We start from the raw sequence: 24,649 nt of genomic DNA, 5'->3' as shown, positions 1-24,649 counted from the left end.
TATTTGGACATCATACAACAAACCTTAAATAACCTTGACATGGGCAGCAACTTAGCTTTAAGAATCGACATTAGAGGCATTTGCATGGCCATTACCCTTCTTGTCTTGATCTACTCCAGATATAAACATGTTCATCAATTAGTCAGGACTTCACCATTCTCCTAGTCTCCTAGAGCTAGACAGCCTATGACAAAATAAAAACCCCTTGTTTTAGGCGATACATTAAAAGATCTGTCAAAGAGTCCTAAAGAAATCTGCACCAAGTAGGGAAATGTTATCAATGTCAATATTCAGTGGCTTCAACTAAGTAACATCTCTTGTTATCTGGAAGTACCCAGGCAGCATGGTCACAAGGTGCTTTAAGTTTTTAACTGCTGATCCGGCTCTATTTTCCAGACCATCAAAAAGTCATTATTACAGGAATAAGTTGAGTGTGAAATAAATGTAATAGTGTGTGACAGGGTCAATGGCTTGATCCAACTAGCTGAAGGGGGAGCTGGGATGCCTCCTGATCTGCGGTACAAGGCCTACCAGGGTGTATTCCATGGTCAATCCTACCCTTGGGGTGGGGAAAGGGGTTGAGCATTTTGGGGGGGGCTGTTAGGAAAGATTTCTTTTTTTTGTAACTTTCCCTAAATTGTTTCCTATGGAACCCCATTCTTTTTGCTATGTTTTTATCCTGACCTGACTTTTTGCTCATTGTCATGGGGAAACTGATCAGCCCTTCAGACTATCAATACTGGCAAACTTAAGTTTCCCTTTTGAATTCTTGTACTTTATTACACATAGCACATTAGAGTGCAGCACAATGGGGATACATTTGTACCACCGTAGCTTTTTACACATGGGATTTTTTGATTACTTTTAGATGTGCCTAAAGACAATCTGGTGGCAGCAGTTGCATTTCTATGGTTTTTGCACTATTTTTTGGGTGCACATTTGAGTTTACCACGTTTGGCTACTAAATGTGGCTGGTGCCCTTTAATGGCCATGCCACTTATTTGGATGAGAAGAGGACTTCTGTAGCCATATCTTCAGATCATCGTTGGAAGAATCCCTCTGAGAAGAACAGCCTGCTGAGATCCAAAAACGACTGCAGTATTGGGCCAGCATCTCTTCCAGTAGCCAGCCCAGTGAAGCCCTGCTCATCGGCCTGACCCCCGAAAACCCCAAACGGTGCTTCAGCCCTTGGACTAGCAGGACCAACTAGACTTGACACCTTCGCGAGGATCCTGCCCTTCTGAGCCTTCGGGAAGTGTGCTTGTGGGTGACCTCACCAGAAGTATCACCGTTCTGGTGACAGTCCGCCTGTGGGGCTAGTAGCCTTGCCCCCAAATTTCTGCTTCCCATCTTCACAATGCCCTGACCTGGAGCAGCTGCTGTGACTGCAACTGGAAGGACACCTGTCATTGAATGTGTGCACAACAAACAATCCACATTGAATCTGGGATAATCAGAGTCAGGGGGATGAGTAAAGAGTGTGGCTGTTACCCCGGTCCATCATAGGATAACATTGGGAACAAATCCCTATATCTCTTTACTCCATTCAACTCACCTTGTAGTCGGTGGAGCTGGGTCGAGTATCCTGCCCCTGGGATAGCCTTGGGTCTGGAAGAAAGTAAAACACATACTTACCTCTTTCAAAATTGTTGTATAACTTTTAAACTATCATCAATGCAACCTACCTACAGAGATTTAATTCTGGTGAAAAACATTGTGGCTTCTGTGACTTTTGGGCATAAGGCCCGATTCATCTTGGGGTTTGGACTTCTTAAATTATTGCCTTGTGATCTGGTTCCATCATGGACTGCATCTAAAATAGTTACCTTCTTTGTTAACAAACTTATTTGATGTACATTTGAACTTAAAGTGACTGTATAGGTTTGTATCGTGGTGTGTTGTGAAATAATACTACCCTTTAGAATAATGTTCCAGTGTGTTCAGAAGGCCTATCATAAAATAACTTTTGTTATACTTAACTATCTCAATTGAATTATTGTGTGCATTCTGTGTGTACACATTGAGGCCCCCCCTCCCCGACTCCGCAACACTCTGAGCATAAACCCTGACTGCTCATCCACATGCCTTAATTTGGTTTTGACAAACTTCTCAAGAGTTCCCTGTTCACTCTAACTAGGGTTGCCTCCTAAAATCATCTGTCCACCAGGCCATATTCTAGAAATGCAGCCTAACAGGGCCCAGCATTTCAACCCCATAAATGCACCTTACTTGCTAAGAGTGGTATAATTTTCGGTAACTCAATGCCTTTGAGCTGTTTTCCTGGCAAGACTAAACTTGCACTGCTTACAGGACCCCATGTACCTTGCTTGATACAATACAGAAGCTGAGAAACCTAGCAAGCATATCTAGGGAAACGCTGAACATGGCAGACCACTAGACTCCGGTACAGGCCATCCTCCAAGAACCCGGCATGTAACTTACCATGGCAAAAGTATAGCGAGATGTAAGGCTAATACAGACTTGACCAAACGAAGGGCTGCATGAAAACCCACACATGGGAAGGGAGTAGGTCTAAGAGAGGAGGGTGTGGGGCTTTTGAAACAGAGCAGCACAGTGACCCAGCCCTGGAGAAAAGCATAGATCTAGATTGGCCGAGTGAGTTAGGTGAGGCATCGCAATGGGAAGAGCGAATCAAGGAAAGAACTTGGAAGTTATAGGTTTAGAAAGAGTGAAAGGTGTTTTGGTCACGTCAGAGGGTGTGGTGGTGGACCGAGAGACGAAGCGTAGTGGAGGATGGTGGAGTAGTGTGCTGACAAGTCTGCAGCAATCTTGGATATGAGTGTATGTAAGATACTGCAAGTGAGAGAGTGGAACCAAATGCTTGTGAGAGTGTGTTATAGAGTAGGGGGTAGAAATGAGGGTTCAGAGATGGGGAGAGATCAAGACTGGACAACAAGACATAATTCAAGTGAAAGGGAGAGGAAACAAATACAGATAGAGACAGGAGGTAATTTAGGAGGAGGTATGTGTAGAGTGAGAGGGGAGTAGTGTGAAAGGGGAGGAATAAGGGAGATTGGAGGTAAGAGGAAGCAACAGGGAAAGAGGACATAGGAAGACCAGTAGTGGTGGGGGGTTGTGGGGTTGAGAAAGAGGGAAGTAGAAGAGGAGAAAGTAGAAGGACAACAGGGAGAGAGAAAAGGAAAGACAAGACTAGGGAAAAGACTGAAGGAGGGAGTGAGAGAAAAAGGGTGCGCAAGGGGACAGACACAATCTTGGACATCATTGATCGCACTGAGACACCAGTCAGTGGAGAGTCCTTAGAAATGACCCTAAGTGTGTCAGATAGACAATGCCTTTAATACCTTAACACCAAAATAGGATAGCTCAGACAGTAGTGGTGATGATCGCTAGTTCATTACATTATAGGGGAAAGGGGTATGACTGGGCTAATGTGCACAGAGCCTGTGGAAGTATAGGAACTCCTTAGTGGGCGCAACCAGCAGGCTTACAAGCACCTGAAAAAACGCTTGAACTGTTTTAACCAGAATTTCTGGGATTAATAAAGCCATACACGGCAGGGGACTGAAAGAAAAACAGACTACACAATGAATATAATGTTAATATGGCCAATTAAGAGCAATGGAATGCTTGCATTCCATTACATTTTAATATTTTTAAGCAAAGTTCCATAATTCAGTCTTAACAAAACATTTGTTGCCAGATTCTTGATTAGGAGACTATGAGAAGCTCAAACACATCTCAGTTGGACAACTGGATTTGCATTTGTTAGTTTTGGTGGCGATCCCTGCCTGACCTCAGGGACTGATAGTGAGATGGTCAAAAAGGCTGGCGGATACCTCTAGCTACTAGATGCTAGTCTCAGAAAGGGTATACAGGGATCCCCAGAACACCCAACACTTGGTACCCACAGCAGAAAGTTACAAGTGCACAAACGCCAATATCCACTGTGGAAAGATGAGGTCCAAGATCCTTGAGGACCCTTCCAACTCCCACATGAGACCCAAGCATCTAGAGTAGATGCTTTTAGCCTTTAGCTTTAAGGCAGCAGAGTTGTAGCATTTTGAATTCACTGGCGAGTGTGGAAATACATCTCTCATCTGCATCACTGCTAAAGGAAATATTTGAGACCACAAACCACAGCAGTCCCACAGATATGAAGTTGCACTCGACATACAAATAAAATTAAAGAACACATAAGGGCCTGGTCTGCGTGAGGGAAAAAACAAACTGTTCTCCCACTCACCCTAGCATCAGATATTTCAAAGTTAGCATTTTCCTGCCACTTCACCCAGAGCTAGATTATCATCATAAAATATGTTGGACAGCATTAAATGCATCCATTCTTTACATTATTGCCTTCAACTCTACATGTCGGGCATCAGCACATGGTAGTTATCAGTTACACAGGTATGCATGCTGATCAAGGGAATATTGTGTTCCATACCAGACAATTCCAAAGGAGTGCGCACCACGGGAGGAATTGCAAACAGTGTACAGGCCGAAATGCTAAAATCATTACTAGACCGGTTTTACTAGGATGGGAACAAATTATTTCAAACCTTGCCCATAAAATCTCCAAGTTAACTGGACGCAGGCTCTTTATCCAGTCACAAAGCAGAAAGTGGAGTCGTAGGATAATCAGCCAGGTTCTCAGCCACTATTAGAAAATGTGTACTTGCTCAGGGCTTTCGAAAAACGATACCTTTATATGGAAAATAAAACTTTGGGCCCACACTCAGAAGCAACCAAACGGATGTGATTGTGCAAACAAGGAACAAAAGCCAGTGCGAACACATGTTAAAGCTGGTAATGGATATTTAGATTTTTATTCCGATCTGGAATACAAGCTTGCCAAAACGGGAATAAAAGCTTGCCAAAACGAAGGATTGCAGCATGGTTTCAATGTAACCTATTAAAATAGCATTTACCTGACTAGCTCCTAAGAACAGTTGCAAAGAGCACGTGATACCCCTTTAAAACAACTTTGATCAAGGGGCAGGCAAAGCCCCCCATTTTCATAACCACAATGCTGCCTTTGCAGACTCTACAACCACTTGGATATCTGCCAACAAAGAGGTTTGCTTTTTTATGTTTACCAGGAGTAGACCAAACCCTGGGTGAAACCTCTTGCCAATGTGCACAGGATGGATAGTTAAGCTCAAACCGTATAATGCACGATGTGGATGCTTCCTCTCCCGATATATGCAGACAACAATTCGCAGGCCTCCACGAGGACCATATGGGTGCATTTCTGCCTGAAAGGCAGTAAAATAATCTGGTACCGTTTTCTCCCAATGACAAACATACATCATATGGTATGGTCTCTGAAATATGTATTCTGGTGGTTGCATATTAACAAGGGAGATCCTGGGAGTCTCTCTGCCAGACATTAGTCATGGTTACGAGAGCCTTACCCAGATTCTTTAGCTCACTATCTTTCAGAGAGGAGAAAAAATCAAAACATATCAGTCTTTGTCCTGCCCAGGTGCAGTCCAGCACCGAAATGCTAGGCAATTCTCCTCTGGACAAGAGTACCAGCAGCAACCCCAGACACTTGTTTCGGTCTGGTCGGACCTCATCAGTAGGGGGAAGTTGTGCCTTTCTAATAATAGTGAGCAAGGAGTCCACGTCTGAATTCCCCTTGTAACTTAGGGTGAGACCCAAAGCTACTTAAATTATGCAAATTAACAAGGGAGGTCCTGTGAGTCGCTCTGCCACACATTAGTCCTGGTTACGAGCGCCTAGAGACCCAAGCTACTGCTCAGTGATGACCACCAACAAGGCTGAAACATGTCTGGGGATGCTTGTGGTCTCGTGCAGAAGGGATGTGACCTAGCAGTTTGGGCTGGACTACCCCTTTGGGGGTGGGACCAACCCTGATTTGCATATGGTATTTCCCCTTTTGTAATGGCTTGGCAGGCGAAGAACCATGGTCTGGAGGGTTGCCGAGAGCAATGCCAGAGGTTAAGATTTATTCTCAACCTTCCAGCCATCACAAAATCACCCAAATGTCACACAGCATCTTTGCCATGTGGCGCACCCGCTACTGAAGAGCTCCTCCATGAGTAGGTCTATCATCACTTTGCAAGCGAGTTCTTCAACTTCTTAAGCCAGAATCTGAATGAAAAGGAAAAGTGGTCAGAGGGGGTTGAAGATTATCACTCATGGAATAGGGAGCAGTAGCCAGCAAAACAACTATGTACATCATAACAAGCAATGCCTCCAGATGGCCACCACAATGCTCATGAACGCCCCAGGTAGATGATTTCCATTATGAGTCGACAACATCTGCTTTTCAGTGATCTGCAGCAATAATCATTTAACTGAACGAAAACTGCATGTCAGCAGGTATGGTGACAGACACAGACTTCGGAACATAGAGTATGGGTACACCTTTCCAGAGTGCAAGTGGCTTTACCCATCCAAACGATCCACAAGTCCATGCTAACTCGAGCCTAGAAACACTTGTGGAGAGGCGCGTTACAAAAAACTTATCATAGCATAGCTGAAGCAAAGTCCTTTCTACCAAAGGCATCCTTTGATTACCTATCAATATCTAAACTGTCAGTCTTTCAGCAGTGGGGTGTGTCAAAATTAGCAATGGATTTCTGGTATTTTTCATAGCCACCATTTGCAATGGAAAGGCACAAACTAAGGCTTCTCACACAGGCCAAAGTCTTTCCATTAAGATTGCCTTTGAAAAGGATCAAGAATCCAGCATTAGCATATCATTGCAAACATTTCAAGAAAGATAAAAAACTTCCTTTTGTCTACATGAGGTGCAAGGGAAAATCATCAGCTGCCCTGGCCATCACGTTTTCTAGCATTCCAGAGACTTGGGAGACATGTCCCCAATGTTATGGCCATGCTCAATCTACTCAATGCCACCTGGTACAAACGCTATCACATTGTTCAAACGCAGGAAATGGGGTTAACAGCTCAAATCCTCTCAGAGAATGGCAGCTCACCTTTCCTTACAAAGGAAACAAGCAAGTTCAGTCAACTTTCAACACAATTGGGGAGACAGAATTCATGCCTGAAGCATGAAGCAAAGACTTGTGCTACAGTTGGCACCCATCACAGGGCTGTTGGAATCACATAAGTGTTTCAAGAGGCGTGTGTGAAATGTGAAGAGGTAGATTATGGAATCACATGTTGTGGGGTTAAAATTGTCATACAGTGTAACACAGAAACAAACAATGCTAAGAGTGTACAATCCTGAGAACTCTGGCATGAAGGAGTAAATTAAATAAATAGAGGGCACTTTATATGAAGCAGAAGGAGCTGGTTGCCCAGTAATAGTAAGCATGCATCGGCCAAATTGAATGCCAATTTCTGAACAACAACTTAGTTTTGAACCTTTTTAATGACTGCTAAAAAATCTTTAAGGGTTGTATTCCTGTGTGCCTTGTGATATTTCAAAAGAGAAGGACATTTGTGGCAGGAAGATATTAATCAGAACTTGATTTTCTTATCAAACGCATTGAAAATTCACAAACTAAATAATGATCATGTTGTCAATAAGTGAACAAATCTAAAGGGATACCATTATGTGCTAGAGCACATTCTGGCACATTTGACTTCTTTGAACTTGGGATCAGTAGGTGAAGGAGTCAGAAAGCCTGCCACTCACCACAAAACATTTTCTGTGCATACATATTTCAGTGGTCAGACCAAATTTGAATGCTGATTGGAACATGTCCTAAACAACCAATGCCAAAAAGGCAATCAACCTGAAAACTCAGACCATGGCATTTATACCCTGTGAATACCCAGATGTGTGTTGATTAAAACCCCATTAGCCCACTATCCTACTAATAATGGTCATCATTCTCTACATCCGGTGTCCACTTATTGAAAGCCCAATAGTCTCAGCCTGAAGAAAACACAGTATCTAACAACTGGATGCCCAAATAGCCAATGAAACATCACCAGCATTAAAAGGCCCATTACCAGAAAGCTACTGCAATAGAAAATCCACCAATTGTGCATTCATAGGTTCAATAGATTTATACAGATCTCTCTGCTGTTATCTTGAGTTAGGGTGCAGGGGAGAGTAAGTCCACCCTGGCACAAGGTAGAGAAATAAAGTAAAGGAAGAGAGTGCTAATGACTAAGGACCCTTGCGTCCCCTGCACACCTCAAACTGAAATTCAGTCAATATTCATATATGTAAAAAATAATTAGAATATTAGATCCATATTATATTCAATGACAATCCAAAGTAACAAATATATTGGAACTCTACCCGCTTTGGGTTTTCCCTTCATCAGGAGCAAAATTACATCATTTTGCATTGTTTTTATGAACATTTCGAAGATTGAAATGTTCAGAAAAACTATGAAAAATGATATTTTTCCCCTGATGAAGGGAAAACCCGTAACGATTTTAGCTCCAATATATTTGTTATTAAAATAATGTTTTTCCACAAATGTTTCTCACTTTGAATTGTCATTAAATAGAATATTGATCTAATATTCTAATCATTTTTTACATATATGAATATTGACTGAATTTCAATTTAAGAGGTGTGCAGGGGACGCAAGGGACCTTAGTCACCAGGTCTCTTCTCTTCCTTTTCATTACCAGAAAGACCCATGGTCCAATGCCAAAAAACGCTACAAGCCCTCTGGGAAAGTCGAAGATACTGACCCTGAAAAGTGCATGGTCTTTTCTCTAAACCATTATGTTCAGCCCTAGACATCCAAAGCAGGCTTCGCTCTTCACCCAAACACATTTAATTTCAAAATGTAATCTCTAGGCCAGGAGTAAATGCAGAAGACTTATGAAATTGTAGCAGCCCATACATGAAAGTTAATTCCTGAGAGCCCAGTTGCCATCTACATCAAGTAGCATTTCAAAATCTCCCTTGAGACAGATCAACAGGTTGCTGGCTCAAACAGGTTTCCCAAAAAACGAAAATGAATATTCTATCCAAAATGGCATCTTAATGACACTTGTTAATGCATCAGGCATGCATGAAATGCCCAACATTTAAAACTCCAGAAATGTTACACTTCCTAGTATTTTTCATTTAGGGTGAATCCTTAATCTAAAGAGGGAGTTTTAAAGTAAATAATATAATGTAAATGTAGTGTTCATGCCACCATGCAGCTGCTTTCGAGTGCTTTAAATGAGAATATTATACAAAGTATTTGGTGGTATATTGTTTGCAATGAAACCAAATGAATGAATGAAAACTGTAGTCTGCTGCATTGGAACAACTGTAATCACATTGATCGCTAAATGAACGAAGCCACTATGGATAATTGCACAGGAAGCAATACTCACCCCATATTCCCATGAAGATTGCGAAAAAGAGTGTTGCCACATTGTCAAATAGATGAGAATACTGCAAAACAGACAACAAAATAATTAGAACTTGCTTCAAGACACCTTTTAAATAGTTAAACACTTGCCAAATGTTTTACAAACCTGTGATGGCTCGCATGTTGTGTTTAGCTTCCAGTATTCACAGTTCCGATCACACAGTGGACACATAATGATTTCACCACCAATAGAAATATCACATATTTCCTTACTGCAAAATAAGTATTCATTCCAGTCAATGAAAAGTAGTGACATTGCAAAAGTAAAATCATGAGGCTCTGTTAGACAGTGTGTGAAAAAAGGGATTAGAAAAGGCAGTTTCCAAAATGTCTTAAAATTATCATATTAGGAGTTCCCACACAATAATAAATGCCAGTAATATAATTGTGTTTATATCACCAAGATAAGCAACACCTCAATAACACACTGTAAAGAAGAAGGATTATCAAGTTTTTATTTTTTTTTATTGGTGAATTAGGTCAGCAAAAAATAAGAAAAATAAACTTCTCACCAAAGGTAAATTAAACAAAAATACAAAAGACACATCTTCAACTCATAAAACATTATGAAAAAAAGACACGATAGGAAAAGAAAAACTGATGAATACCCATCAGATTTCAAACAATTCCCACCCTACAAGTTAGCACATACAAAACATGCTTCTTAATAGATTCAAACATTGTCATCACTTAGCAGCAGACACAAATTATCAGCAGACACAAATTATCAGATCTTCAAGCAATTCTCACCAAAGAAATTGATACTTATAAAAATATGCTTCTTAATACATCAAAACGTTGTCATTACTCAGCAGCAAACACATATTAGCACCATCATAGAAACAATTTCTATAAAAACGCAATGCAGCAAAGCGTCACCCATTTTACCTCGAAATTAGAACATATTGCCATACTTAACTGCTCGTAAAAGTCTTAAAATCCTGTAAAGGATGTCCAAAGTAAAATAGACGAGCAGTTAAAGCATGACATTTAGATTACATTTTTATATTTGTACCACACACCAAAGCCCAGATGCATAGGGGAGCCAATAGAGGTTATGTGATCAGGCTTAAGTGTGATCAGATGTTAAGTGAGCATTGTAAAAATAAATGGCAAATTGTCTCAATGCTTCCTTTTTCTTGGCAAAATCTACAAATTCTCAATTCTCTTAATTTTCTCTCTAGCTGCTAAAATCTCTTTGGTAGGACAAAGTTTAAATCTTAGGCGTAAGAAATGAGCGTTCCAAAAAGAATTTCGGAAATGTATATAAAAGTAATAAGGTAGTATACCAACAGGACTTATGTCTAAAAATATCCCAGAGTATAACCAGTAAAAGCTCTGTTTAAGTCCCAGAGGTTTTTTGTGGCTATAAAAGGAAAATCCCACACCAATTCCTGGGTAACATCATACTGTGCAATATACTAACTGCACTTATACACCCAGTTGTTAACATTTAGTTTTAATTGCCACCAGATCGGCTGACACAATTTTATCCAACAAAAACAAAACGTTTCCATATGTCACGAACATAAATCTATGTTGCCCCAGCTCAAACCCAACTAGAGATGTGGGAACTCCGGTAGGAAGATTTAAAACTTTCTGCCAAAAGGGACCCTCTTAGCTTACCCCAATTAACATGTAATGCTAACAATATGGTGTCAGCACCATAAGTAACCCACAGGATTACTTTCTTATTATAATACCCTATTGCAGGGACGAGGGAAACCCGACAACACATCTTATTTATCTGTACAGTCTGGACTGCCAGCGAGATCATTTTATATTTTTTGTTAATAAAAATTGAGTCACTCGTTCCAATTGTTTTCGCAAAACCCATTTAAAACTACCATAAAATGATTTCCCTCCTGGCCGAAAAGAAAACTCATTTTGTTAACATTTATTGTCAAGCAAATAATTTAATGTATTCTTCAAGGCCTTTAAGTTGGCGCTGTACGCCAATCGGCGTGTAGTCCATCGGCACCATATCATCAGCATATAGCAGGTAATTCATTTGTTTATCCGCTAGAAAAGGTGGAAAGTAGCAACTACAATTAAAGGCAGAGGAAATGGAGATAAACAGACCATAGAGAAGGGGGACTAAGTCCCGCTTGAGGCCCCTTTTGTTAATAGGTGCTATTATCGAGCACAACCACAAATCAGGGATCTTTTTACATGATAAAACCATGTCAAAAATAGACAATGGGGCATTTCTCCTGAATGCAACATTTACCTTCAATACCATGGTAGATAAACCATCAGGCCCTGGGGCCCTAGAATTACTACAACGGGAAATTAAATTACACAGGTCAACAAAGTCCATCTCCAGCTTCCCGACTACTGCACAAAATCGAGTTCGAATCATTACCCATGCTGGCATAAATGCCCTGAAAATGCCCTACCCATTTGTCCTGTGAAATAGGGGTAACTTGGGCGCTAGTTTGAAATTGTGAATCTGAGTTGATTTTGAGCACCAGAAATCTTGTGCATCTTTACTAGCTAGCACATTAGGCATTTTCTGTGCTTCATTCAACAATTGTTTATATTTGTATTGGCGCCTCCAAATATTATAAGAGCTCCTTATGCGTCTTTGCTGAACCGTATTTGCCGGATGTAATCTTCTCAAGGGCCTACACAGTTCTCTTTTGCTTAGGGACCATCTGGGATTTATTAGGCTTGTGCATTAATCCGTATACATATTTAGTTATATCATAGAAGGTGATATGCTTTTAGCAACTCGTAAAACCCCTCTTCTGTATAGATATCAGATAGAATGGTATTAAAAACCTTTATGTTGTGCCTATTCCATGATAAGTAGTTCCCACCTTGATTTATGTCCAAGTCGTTACAATACATATTTGGTCCGGCTGACATAGCCTGCACCCACCATTCACACAAAGGTGGAGATGGTCACTCACGTTGCATGCTCAAAATGCAAAGATTTGACATTTATAATAATGTCTTCAGACACAAAAAAGTAATCCAAAACATTGGTTTGTAACCATCGGAACCATGTATGATGAGGTGGTTCATCTCCAAGGAGGTTTCCGTTCAAGATACAAAAACTGCAAGCCTCCATAAGCGACATCCAAGCCCTCCCCCTTCTGGAGACAGCCTTATTAGAGAATGAACAACATTTACACCCTTAAATTGGGACACACAAAGAATTTAAATCACCACACAGTAAAATAGAATTAGAATTTCTTAAAATGTGACAATTAAAAACAATACTCTCTGCATCAACGAAGTCCGATTGAGCAATCTTTACAGGGTTTCAATAAAGATTCAGCACCAAAGTATATTGTAAAAATGGGTAAACCGAGGTATCCCATTTAAACTCCAATGCTTGCACAAGGAATGTGGCTGTGCATAAAGCAATGGTTGAACAAAAAGGTTATTGTGGACTCCAACCAGTAAACTGGAGACTGGACACCCTTTATCACCTTTATATGCGGAGAGAGAAGCAGAGTGAATCCATCAGAATCAGGGCTTTCTAAAGCCAAGACGTCATTAAGCAGAAGATATCAACAGCTGTAAGCGGAAGAAATCAACAGCGCATAGGGCCGCATTCTCTTTGTGGAAAAGTTGAATACATCGCCTAGCGTTCCAGGAAATGTGTTGGATTTCTTTGCTCATTGATATCGCCTGTCATTGAGAAAATGTGGGGTGGGTAACGAGAGCACCAACAAGCCAGCTCCAATTTTAATTTTCATCAAATTTCTGACTACCGGCGTTGGTATTCACAATCGGTTCCTTTTGGAACTATTGTCTCTAAAACATTTGGTCTGTAGCAGCAGTGCAGATGCAAGGCAGAACCTCTGTTGATTTTGTTTTGATTCCAGTCCATCTTGAGTACAGAGTGGTTCGGTACAAAAAAATCGAAATATCCTATCCCCATGGTATAATGTAATCTGCTTTGTCAGTGACTTGCTCCATCAATTAACAGAGGATAAAATGCAATATCACCTTATCTAATCAATAATTATTCCAAAATTCTACCCAAGAAATATCTTTGAAGTTAATTTGGGCAAGCAACGGGGCTCTGTTCAATAGGCCTAATGCATTTGCCCTGTTCAAGATGACTGATTCTTGGTCTAAAGGCAACTTCTCTAAAATTAAATAGTTAAGAGGATAAGGCCCAGAAACTGTTCCACAATTTTCCTTTGGTTTTTCTGAACCTCAGACCCCCCATATTAGTCGCCTTCTCTCTTCTAATGTCATAAAAGTGGTCACCACAGGCCTCAGCTATTATTGACAGACAAGTTGTCATTCAGTGTTGTCATTCAGTCCATTATTAGTGTTGCATTGCCCATTATCCTCCCGTTGTCTTTTAATCAGGGATGTAATCTGGGGGTCCCATCTGTGACCCCTGAGGTCTCCCTTGCTACAAATAAAAGGGATTTTTTTTATTGAAGCTCCTGGGCTGTCCCCAGTGTCAGGAACTCAGCCTGCGGTAAATGCACACCACAGTAGTTAAAAGTAAATCACTGCCACCAGCGATTCAGTGAGGAAAAAGATAACATAAGTAACCCCTCCAGCACCCTATTGTAAAATAGTGTGTGCTGGGTCTAGAAAGTTACAATTGTAAGTAAAGTCAATTTCACTTTACTGCTCTTGGAAACAGTAGTTTATCCAAGAGAAGGTATTTAAACCTTTGGGAAATCTGACAGACTTCCCTGTGCCACTGCACTGAAGGTGCTGTGTGACACAATGTAAAAGATGCCTATGGAGTTTGTCAGACTCCACAACCAAAAGAAACAGAGTTCAAAAATCACATTAAAATACATGAGAGAGTGGGGAAAGAAGTTCTCACTCTCTCCAGGTAAAAAAATCAAGTCCTCAAAATCCAGCAAAGTGGCTGGGGGTCTCTAAGGTAGAGAGAAATTAGCACATTTCTGAGAAATCTCCCCAACAATGGACTGGAAGCAGCTACATGCCGACTTGACAGTGGCTCTAGGTATCCTCCATTTTGGGATACCCAGACCCTGCCATAGGGATCAGTGGATTCCTGGCAGAAGATAAGATGGCTCTTGTGGCCTCTTGATTTCTATTGCCTATTACCTTTTCATTTTTACCTTGTTTTAGCCCTGGGAAGCCCCAGACTCTGCCCCTTCCTCCTGAATGGCTGGCTGGAGGGTGGCAACACCATATATGCATCTGTTGTTCCCTTTCCTCCCGACTAGCTGTTGGGTGAAAATACCATATCTGGCTCTGGGGCTGCCACCCGTCAGACTGACTGGAGCCTTCCCAGGTGTTGTGGGTACACCCTAGGGGTGGGACCTGTGTGAATGGAGTCTGACGCGAACTCACATTCTCGGTTATGGGTGTCTGGTTCCTGTATGGCTTCGAAAAACCACGATATTCTGAAACCGGACCTTTGCACCCATCGTGGTCAGAAGTCATTGAAGAGTCCCAGCAGTCTTATTTTCATCCACCACAAGGAATGAGACAGCCCTGCCTGAAACGGACATGAATACAGTGTAGTGTGTTGAAGGGCTGGGTATGTGCCCCAATCAACACCTTTTGTTATGGGTGTCTGGGTGGAGTGAATGGACCTGAATGCCTGTGAGCCCGATTGGCTGCCTGCCTGCATGAATAAATGCTGTAGTGTGTGATTGGCTGACTGAGCCTGGCTCAGGCAGAGTGAATGAGGGACAGATGTGTATATCTAGGGACCTCTCACTTACCAATTTGTTCAGTAGCTGAAGTCGAATGCTTAGCAAGAAGAAGCTGCTCCTTGAAGCCCAGCTGGAAGAGAAGTCTGATGCTGCATTTCTTCACCAATCGTCATATCTCCCAAGGACTGATCCAGAGAGGACCTGCAAAGAAGACCTCTCCACGAGCTACAAGGCACCATCGTGCAAGACTGCTACTCTTCATCGAAGTATCCTGGAAGCCAGTCCTGTGTGCCTGCCATTCGGAGAAGTGGTCTTCGAAGTCCAGAAGAGGAGTGCCGCATATCTCGAGCCAGAGAAGTCCATTGGTGCTGGACACCCGGAGCTGCGAAAGTTACAAACTGCCTAAGAACATTTCAAAGGACTTCCTTGCAGTCACCACGGACCACTTTTTCCCCACCGGAGTGAACCCAGAGTCATGGAGTGCTGTGGAAGGTCTGCCAGTGGGCTTACCGCCACTAGAAGCTAACAAAGTCATCCCAAGGGTCCAGTCTCGGTGAGGGTCCGAGGTCCACTCCAGTGGTCGAGTCCAGGTCACCAGAAGCCATCCAGGAGGTCTGTGTTGCGCTGTAGCACCGAAGAACCGAAAGAGGAACAACCATGATATTTCGAAACCCGACCTATGCACCCATCGTGGCCAGAAGTCATTGAAGGGTCCCAGCAATCTTATTTACATCCACCAAGCCTTTAAGTAGACCACAGCAAGTTTTTTTCACAGGACTTCTACAGTCAGAGAAATCATTGACCAAAGGAGAGCACGGCGAAGAGCCAAAATGCTGCCATTCTGAAAGACTTTGGTTCCTTTTTATTCTTGGACTCCGCATCCCAGTGGCTCCTTCCAAAAGGGGTCCAGCCTCAGATGGAATCATCGAGTAAAGCCAAAAAACTCTGCCACTTCGCCTGCAAAGGCACCAAAAGGTACTGTGATGAGGAAGAGCATCTTCTAGCCTCAGGAGTCATCCAGGGGTCCCGATTCATCTTGGGTCCTGCTCTCCAGTGGCCTCTTAGGTACTTTGGGGTGGGAGAACCTTTTAAAAGAAAGTGGACTGGGCTGTAAAAGACTACATAATTTACTCCCTAACTTTTCTATTACAGGTTGCCCAGGTTGGGGGGGGGGGGATCCTCTCTCAGAATTACTTGTCTAGTTTAAAGATAACATTCTGCTACTGTTCGTAACCAACCTGCCTTTATTTCCTATTCTATGCTGGTTAGATCTTATTTAAGAATTCACCTGCCATTTAAAACTGTCTGCAGGTAGTGCAATTCTTACTGAATGTAAGTAGTGTGTGGTAACACAGAGTATATTTACCATTCTCTGAGTAAGTCTTTCCATGTACAAGTGTTATTATGTATACATATATACTGTTGTTGGAAGTAGCAAACCTTATTTTATATAAAGAAGCTGTGTTATCACCTAAGATAGTGTGTGGACATTCCCTTGTGGGGGCTTTGGGTTAACACTGTACTCAAGAGCCTGCCTGCATCACCTCCTGAACGCTTAAGCCTGGATGCCCAGCATTACTAAATTGAGAGCCTTGCTGGGGTTGTTCTGTGCCTTTACCTTAGCATATAGTGGCCAGAGGTACAGATATGCCCCTCCAGTCTTTGCACTGGAGGACAATCTACCCTACATATTAGAGGTGCTGGGCAGATAAGCAGAACTCCAAGGGATAAGGATCAGCAGAGAAAAATCCTGCTGGTTCCGGTTGGGGACCCCGAAGACCTTGGATGAAAGCCATCTCCCGGTCCTAGGCATAAAATGGTCACTGCAGTCGTTCAGATATTTGGGGATGGATATTTGGCACAACCTCAGAGACACATGCGCAGAACACACAGAGGGTGTGTAACAGTCTTCAAAAGAGCATGCTGTTTTGGAAGGTACTGCCGTTATCAATAGCAGACAGGGCTGCACTGATTAAGATGATGGCGCTGCTGAAGTTTAACAAGTTACTCTTACCTGGTAACGTTCTTTCGATGGGATGGACCGACGACGTATTCCATATCTATGAGAGTAATCACCACAGCTGTGCTGCTTCGGAAAATCTTCCGGCGTCTGCGTCCTGCGTCAATACGCCGTCCTCGAGGACCTCCTCCGAAGGCCGACGTCACCAGATGTTATAAGTAGGACGCACGTAGCATCAGTTGTAGTTTTTTCCCAGAACGTGTGGCATAAATCTTCTGCCAGTATGACCACAGAAAGCCTTGCGGAAACGTAAACTGCAATCGCATAAGAAATTCTGTAGCGGGGTAGGCAGGGAGGGAGCGATATGGAATACGTCATCGCACCATCCCATCTAAAGAACGTTACCAGGTAAGAGAGTAACTTGATATTCGAGGGGAGTGGGTCCTCCGACGTGTTGCATATCTATGACAGACTCCCAAAGCAGTACCAACATAAGGAGGTGGGAAAAGAATTTAGAATATACAAATTTAGAATGCCCAATCAAATTGCAAAGTAAAGGACCGCCTTGCCAAAGGCCAGATCCTGCCCTCGGATAGAATCGAGGGAGTAGTGACGTACAAAAGTATGGACCAAAGCCCAGGTGGCTGCATCACAGATGTTACGAATAGGAACACCCCTCAGAAGGGCAGTAGAGGCAGCCATACCCCTAGTAGAATGGGCCCGTAAGCCTACCGGAGGGTCCTTACCCGCCAAGCGGTAACATTCGGCAATTGCCAAGATAATCCATCGAGACAAAGTCTGCTTAGTAACATCTTGTCCCAAACGCCTTCCAGCGTAACCAATAAAGAGTTGATCGTCCACTCTGACCCGGGAAATGCGTGAAATGTAGAAGCTTAAAGCTCTCCTAGGATCCAGCCTATGGAGCCTCTCCTCTTCCTTACCAGGATGTGGAGGAGGATAAAATGCCGGAAGAATAACCTTCTGGCTTAAATGGAATTCCGACACCACCTTCGGAAGAAAGGAAGGACGAACTCCAAGGACAACCCTGTCCTTATGAAACACAGTGAAGGGTGGCTTAACTGAAAGTGCCTGTAACTCACTCACTCTGCGAGCAGAAGTGACCGCAACTAAAAACACAGTTTTATGGGTTAACAGTCTCAAAGGACAAGAATGCAAAGGCTCAAAGAGAGCACCCATTAGAAACTTGAGAACAAGGTTCAGATCCCAACCGGGCACCTGGAAAGGTGACGGAGGGATCACATTAGTGAGCTCTTTCAGAAACTGAGAAATTAAAAGGATTTTAAAATAAGGACACACCTCAGATGAGCACTTAAATATAGACAGCGCAGCCAAATAACCTTTAACGGTACCCACTTGCAGGCCCTTGTGGGCCAAAGAAAGCAAAAAAGAAAGAACGATAGGAATGTCACATGAAACAGGATCCACATTCTGAACCCTGCACCAATTGCAGAACTTTCTCCAACAGCAACGGTACAGGGACTTTGTTGCCAGCTGTCTGGCCAAAAGCAACACCTCCATCACATCTTCAGGGAGGTCCCAATGATTATACCTCAACCTTTCAGAAGCCAAGCGTGAAGGTTGAGGGATCTGACCTCTGGATGGAGAACCTGACCCCCCCTCCCGTGAGAGCAGATCTTCTCGGTACGGAAGACGACGTGGAGGGCAGATGGACAAATCGAGAAGGTCCGGGTACCACGTCCTCCTGGCCCATGCTGGAGCAATGAGGATCATCCGGGAACCGAACCTCCGTAACCTCCGCAGCACTTGCGGAATGACGGGGACTGGAGGAAACGCGTACAGCAGTGGGAAGGACCACTCCACTACAAACGCATCTCCTAAGGCTCCTCTTGGAAGAAATTAATGCAAGCAGAACTTTTCGCACTTCCTGTTGACACTGGAGGCGAAGAGATCCACTTGAGGGGTCCGCAAAAGGGCAAAGATCTCCAGGAGAATCTCCTGAACCAGCTCCCACTCGTGAGAGATCATGCCCTGCCTGCTCAGAGCATCCGCTGTCTCATTCTCGTCTCCGGCCAGATGAACTGCTGAGATCGAAATTTCCTGCTGGATGGCTCAGAAGCAGAGCTGCATCGCCTCCCTGCACAGAGGAAGTGACCCTGCCCCCCCCCTTTTTGTTGAGGTAGTGCATGGCCACTGTATTGTCCGTCAGAATCAGGACATTCTTTCCTCACACAGTCAGCAGAAAAGCCTTCAGGGCAAGCCTGAGAGCCCTCAGCTCCAACAAATTGATATGGAGTCTGGACTCCGACGGAGACCAACGACCGCTGACAACTCGTTGGCATGGGCTCCCCGTCCCGTGAGGGATGCGTCCGTCATGATCGTCACCTCCGGCCAGGGTAGCCAAAAAGGAACCCCCTTCATCAGATTGCCTTCAACGGCGCACCACAGAAGGTCCTGGGCAACCAAGGGCGGCACCTGAACAGGGTCCGACATCCTGCCGGAGGACTGAGACCACTGGAGCTTGAGTGCCCATTGCAAAGATCTCATTCGCAACCTGGCCTCTGGAACAAGACTGCAGGATGCCATGAGGTCGAGCAATCTCAAGAACTCTAACGCAGGGAGACTCTGGGCATGTGGGAACTTGTGCACCATCTGCTCAATGTGATGAGCCCTCCCCTGGGGAGGAAAGCACTGCCCCAGGGACGTGTCGAGCACTGCTCCGATGTACTGGAGCTGCCGAGTTGGGACTTCTTTAAGTTGAGGGAGAAGCCCAGCCTGCGAAGGGAGTGGCAGGTGACGGACAGATGATCCAGGACTTGCTCGGGAGAGCACGCCCTGATCAACCAATCGTCCAGGTAGGGGTAGACGTGAATCCCCCCTTTCCTGAGATACGCTGCCACCACCACCATGAGCTTGGTGAAAACCCTCGGGGCAGAGATCAATCCGAACGGCAGGACCCAAAACTGAAAGTGCGAGTCGCCAAACGCGAACCTCAGGTACTTCTTGTGCTTGGGATGGATTGGCACATAAAAATAAGCGTTCTTGAGGTCGAGAGACACCAGCCAGTCCTGAAGTTGAAGGGCCTGGAGGACTTGAGAGAGTAACCATCTTGAACTGGTCCTTCCTGAGGAGTTTGTTCAAACCGTGCAAGTCCATGATGGGTCTCAATCCCCAGTCTTTCTTCGAAATAAAAAAATAAGGGGAATACCATCCCTTGTTCCTCTCCGCTACAGGCACCAGTTCTATGGCGCCTTTCTCCAGCAGGGATTGAATATCCTGCACAAGGAGCGGATCCGGACTCTTCAAAGAGATTCCCTGGTGGATTGTCGTGAGGCCTCTGCCGGAAAGGAAGACAGTAGCCATGGGCTATGATCTCCAGAACCCACACATCTGAAGTAATGGCACGCCATTCTACAAGATTCTGCGCCAGCCTTCCCCCATCCGGCGAAGCATGGGCCTCTTGACTGAGCAGAAGCAGCTGCGGCATTGCCTGAGGGCAAAGGGGCAAATGCTTGCGTGGCCTTGGCACCTCGAGTACCTTGTTTTCCACCTCTGGCACTCCCACGGTTGCCCCTTTGACTTGCAGCTCCTCTCGCTTTACTAAGGAGGAGTAATAACGAAAGGAACCTCCCCTCCACTGCTGTCCCCTAGGACGAAAAAGCAGAGGTTGGTGGACTGCAGTGCCCAACGACTTTGCTGCAGCTTTGGAGGTCTGCAACCTCTCAAGGCTCTCGTCAGCCTTGCTGCCAAAAAGATGTTCACCATCAAAAGGCATGTTGAGGAGCCTGGCTTGCACATCAGGAGCAAACCCTGAATTCCTCAACCACGCAAACCTGCGTATCACAGTTCTCACCGCCATGGACCGGCTGACACAGTCTGCCATGTCCAAACCCGACTGAACAGACTCACACATAGCATCCTTGCCATCCTGAATAATAGCAAGAAAACCATCCCGTACGTCCCCTTTGGGAATATGTTCAGCCGCTAAGGAAATACAGTTCCACAGAGCGTGCTTGAAACGTGACAAGGCACACACAGAGTTGGCCGCCTGAAGAGCCATACCCCCTGAAGAAAACACTTTCTTCGCCCAGCCATCAAAACGCTTGTCGTCCCTATCAGGAGGGATGGTCGTATACGACGCCTGCTTTGCTGGGGCCGTAGCCGCCTGCACCACCAAAATCTCCGGAGTGGGGGCGTGGTCAAGTAGCAGGGTTCACTACTGGCTGGGCGGTATTTTCGCGGCCACCCTTCTTTGCAAAGCCATATGGAATGGCAGAACCGGGTCAGTGGGAGGACCTTAGTCGAGGTCAGGTCCTTCAGGTCATCCTGCACAAAATCAACTGGGGGCGCCGACCACCACCCCAAGTAGTCCATGACCCTCCTGACTGGTATGATGACTCGGCATGGGTGCCAGGTTCAGGCCTACAGAACTCCACCTCCGGAGGGGTGTCCATACCACTGGCGTCATGCAGTGACTGACGCAAGTCCTCAATCTGGCTATGACCAGAAAGAATCTCATCTGGTACCGTGTCCGGAACCAACCCATCTTCAGAACCCTCTTCCACCTCAGAAATATACTCCATAGGCTGGAAAGTGGGCAATGAATAAGGGAGAAAGACATGTTTTGCCTTGGCAAGAGCCTTTCTAGGGGGGGTTCCCCCATGCCACGGAGTACCTCTGACAACAGCCTTGAAAGGCGGCGAGGGCGTCGAGTGAAACGGCGTGGACGTCAAGCGCAGCTTGAGGGCGGAGCCCCTAGTGTCCTTCGACAGCCTGGGCGCCAATGGCGTTAACAACTTACTCGGAGGCGGAGCCTCGAGAGAGTCCATCGATGACCTCGGTGCCACTGGCGTCGACGTCTTCTTCGAAGACTTCACAGGTGCACACAGGCTCAAGCGCGTCAAGGACCGGGACCTGGAACGGGCATGACTGGAACCATTCCCCTTGTCCGATCGGGACCTCTCCGCGAATTGTGCCGACCACCCGAGCCCGGAGGCGTACGAGCGGCGTCTCAAGTACGGTCACGACCGACCCCTCTCGGAGGTGCGGACGGACCGGAGCCCTGCGATTCAAGAATCGCCAACATTTTCTTCCCGAAGGAAGCCCATTCCTCCAGAGAGGAACGCTTGGTGGGATAAGAAACCCGCCGACGGACGGAGTCCTCGGATGAGGACGGGGAAGGCGACCGATGACGGCGCTTCCGGGAGTCAAAGGAGTGGCTGGGCCCACTCTGGGACCGAGACCCCCTAGACTTACGACTACGATGCGGAGAGTCGCCCCTCAAATCGTCCGTCGAAAGCCCAGTGGACCTCGCCTTCCGGGGCTTGGACACCTTACCGACCAACAGCTTCATCTTACGTTCCCGCAAGGCCTTGGACGTAAGCGACTGGCAGTCGACACAATCATCCGTGTCGTGGGCTTACCAGAGGCAGGCGTTGTGCGAGTCAGTCACCAACATCTTGGACCCGCAGTCCCCACACTTCATGAAGCCCGAACGCGCGGTGGAAGAAGAGGAAGGCATCCCGAGAATACTACACAAAACCAACAGTTTCGAAGAACCAAAAGAACAGAAACTCCAAAGAGTCGAGGCGCGCCGAGATCTCCGAAGGGAACACATCCGCGGAAAAAACATAACTACGGCTACGGGCGTCGTGCGTCCTACTTTTAACATCTGGTGACGTCGGCTGTCGGAGGAAGTCCTCGAGGACGGCGTATCAACGTCATCGACGCAGGACGCAGAAAGATTTTCCGAAGCAGCACAGCTGTGGTGATTACTGTCCTAGATATGGAATACGTAGGAGGACCCAATCCCCTCGAAATTGTATCATTTGGCGAACATTCCATACAAATTACCTTACCTGGGACATTCTTCCATAAGATTGATAGCGTCAAATTCCTATGGGCTGCAAGAGATGCAGGATAGCATTGAGAGCGCTGCATAGTGATTATGAGGGATACGCGTACCTAAAAATATACCATTTAGCTGGACAGCTACAATTTGTCATTGGGTGGATAGTGGATGAGCCTACAGTGGATACGGAGCTACTGCAACCATGGGTCAAACCCCTCTATCTGAAAGCAGTATTATGGGTGGAGGACGGGAGTTTAATGAACATGCCACATTTGGTATCCCAGGGAAAGAAGATGTGGAGGAGAGCTTGGAAATTGATAAGGATGGTAGACCCATATTACCCATATTACCCACACATTCCCCAGGTAGGGTTGGTGAGTAGGCATTGGGAAATGAGGGAAGCAGTTAGAATCCAATGGGAAGTGAAAGGGGTAGCCACTGTGGGTGACTTAGTGGAGGAAGGGCGGTTACAAGAGTTTGAGACCTTGTGTAAGGATAATGGAATTCCAGAGAGCCAGTTCTTAACACATATGAGTATGGTGGGAATAATTGCGAAGAGATGGCCCGAAGTTCGGCCAGGAATAGAGATGGATGGCACACCAACAATCATGTATGATGTCACGGATGGGGGAAAATATAGTATCTAGACTATATGAATTATTGATGGGAAGACGGGGATTTGGGTTGACAAAGATACAGTAAATATGGGAGGTAGCCCTAGGCAGGGAATTTACAGATGTGGAATGGGGTAATGTACTCCTTTACATGAAATGGGTGTCCAGAAATGTTAGATTTAATTTGATTCAGTTGTATGTGACACATCGGAATTATATGACACTGCACAGGACATCACAGATATCAGGAGCAGGAAAACAGGCCTGTCCTGGGTGCTATGCGGCGGAAGCACGAATGCTCCACACTTTCTGAACCTGCCCAGTTATACAAACATTCTGGGCAGCAATTGTGGACAGGGTGGCAGAGGGAGGAGTGGACATGAGAGGATGGCCACCAGAGGCATGCTTATTAGGGATGTTTCCAAGGGGAAGAGAGGGCGAGGACAGAGTAGGCAGATGACATATTTGACGATAATGAAGGACCTTACTTACATACATAATAACCAAAAGACGGATAGCCATGGCCTGGAAACAGGCCACTGGCCCCAGTATTGAAGCATGGTTGAGGGGGGCCTACGAGTAGGGGCGATGGCTGACACTGTGGTGTGGCACAGAGCGATGGATAGAGGCCAAAGGGAAAGGAGCAAAGATGTGCTGGCCCGGAATACGCTCACCCAGAAGATGTTTGATAATGAGAGAATAAGCAAGGATGACGGAGGATGATAGGGGTGGAGGTGGGGGCGGGGGGAGTAGGTCATGCCTGGGCTTCCTAGGAGGAACTAAGATACAGTGGGGCAATAGAAGCATCAATGACTGGTGAATGTACAGGGAGATGCAATAATGCACAATATGGGATATGGATCAGAGGACTGACATAACACAGTCAGCAGAGCCACTAAATAATGTGGTTGGTTTTTAATTGGACTGCTGTTACAACTTTCCAAGCTACAAAATATACCAGCATTAACTCTTGGGACCATTGTTTAATTTTGACTAAATTAAGAATGCAGGAAGGACTGCATTTAAAAATGATTTGTAAGCTATGAAAGAAGATCTAGATGAGTAAAATGCTGTGAACAAGATTAGTCTCAGCTTATATAGGGGCTTATGCAGTAATTCACATCCACACCACGAACACCTGTTAGTTGTTAGGGGAGATCTTCAAAGGATGCCTTTTATTAAAATTAAAAAATGGGGTGTAGATTCTACAACTGGCAGGCTTTAGCCAATGGGGATGCAATGGGACTCTCACATACAAGCTATTTTTAAAGAGATCTGCTATTGAAGGACTAAGACTATTGGCTATTCTAATGAATACA

The 24,649-nt window shown here is 45.0% G+C and overlaps 1 protein-coding gene across 7 annotated transcripts in view; it reads right to left on the bottom strand.

The window, feature by feature from the left end:
• Positions 1-24,649, bottom strand: part of ANO5 (anoctamin 5) — a 652,338-nt gene that overhangs the window by 191,701 nt on the left and 435,988 nt on the right. For all 7 annotated transcript variants that reach the window (XM_069623486.1, XM_069623488.1, XM_069623491.1 and 4 more), the window contains 2 exons: positions 9,418-9,523; positions 9,274-9,334 (listed from right to left, as the gene is read on the bottom strand). In XM_069623486.1, the coding sequence (XP_069479587.1) occupies positions 9,274-9,334; positions 9,418-9,523 (167 nt within the window). The remainder of the gene's footprint in view (positions 1-9,273; positions 9,335-9,417; positions 9,524-24,649) is intronic.

Source organism: Ambystoma mexicanum, chromosome 11 (genome assembly GCF_040938575.1).
Source record: "Ambystoma mexicanum isolate Mex_15411 chromosome 11, UKY_AmexF1_1, whole genome shotgun sequence".
NCBI classification, from domain to species: domain Eukaryota; kingdom Metazoa; phylum Chordata; class Amphibia; order Caudata; family Ambystomatidae; genus Ambystoma; species Ambystoma mexicanum.
The sequence above is the reverse complement of the archived record's forward strand: the minus strand, read 5'-3'. Positions and strand labels throughout refer to the sequence as shown.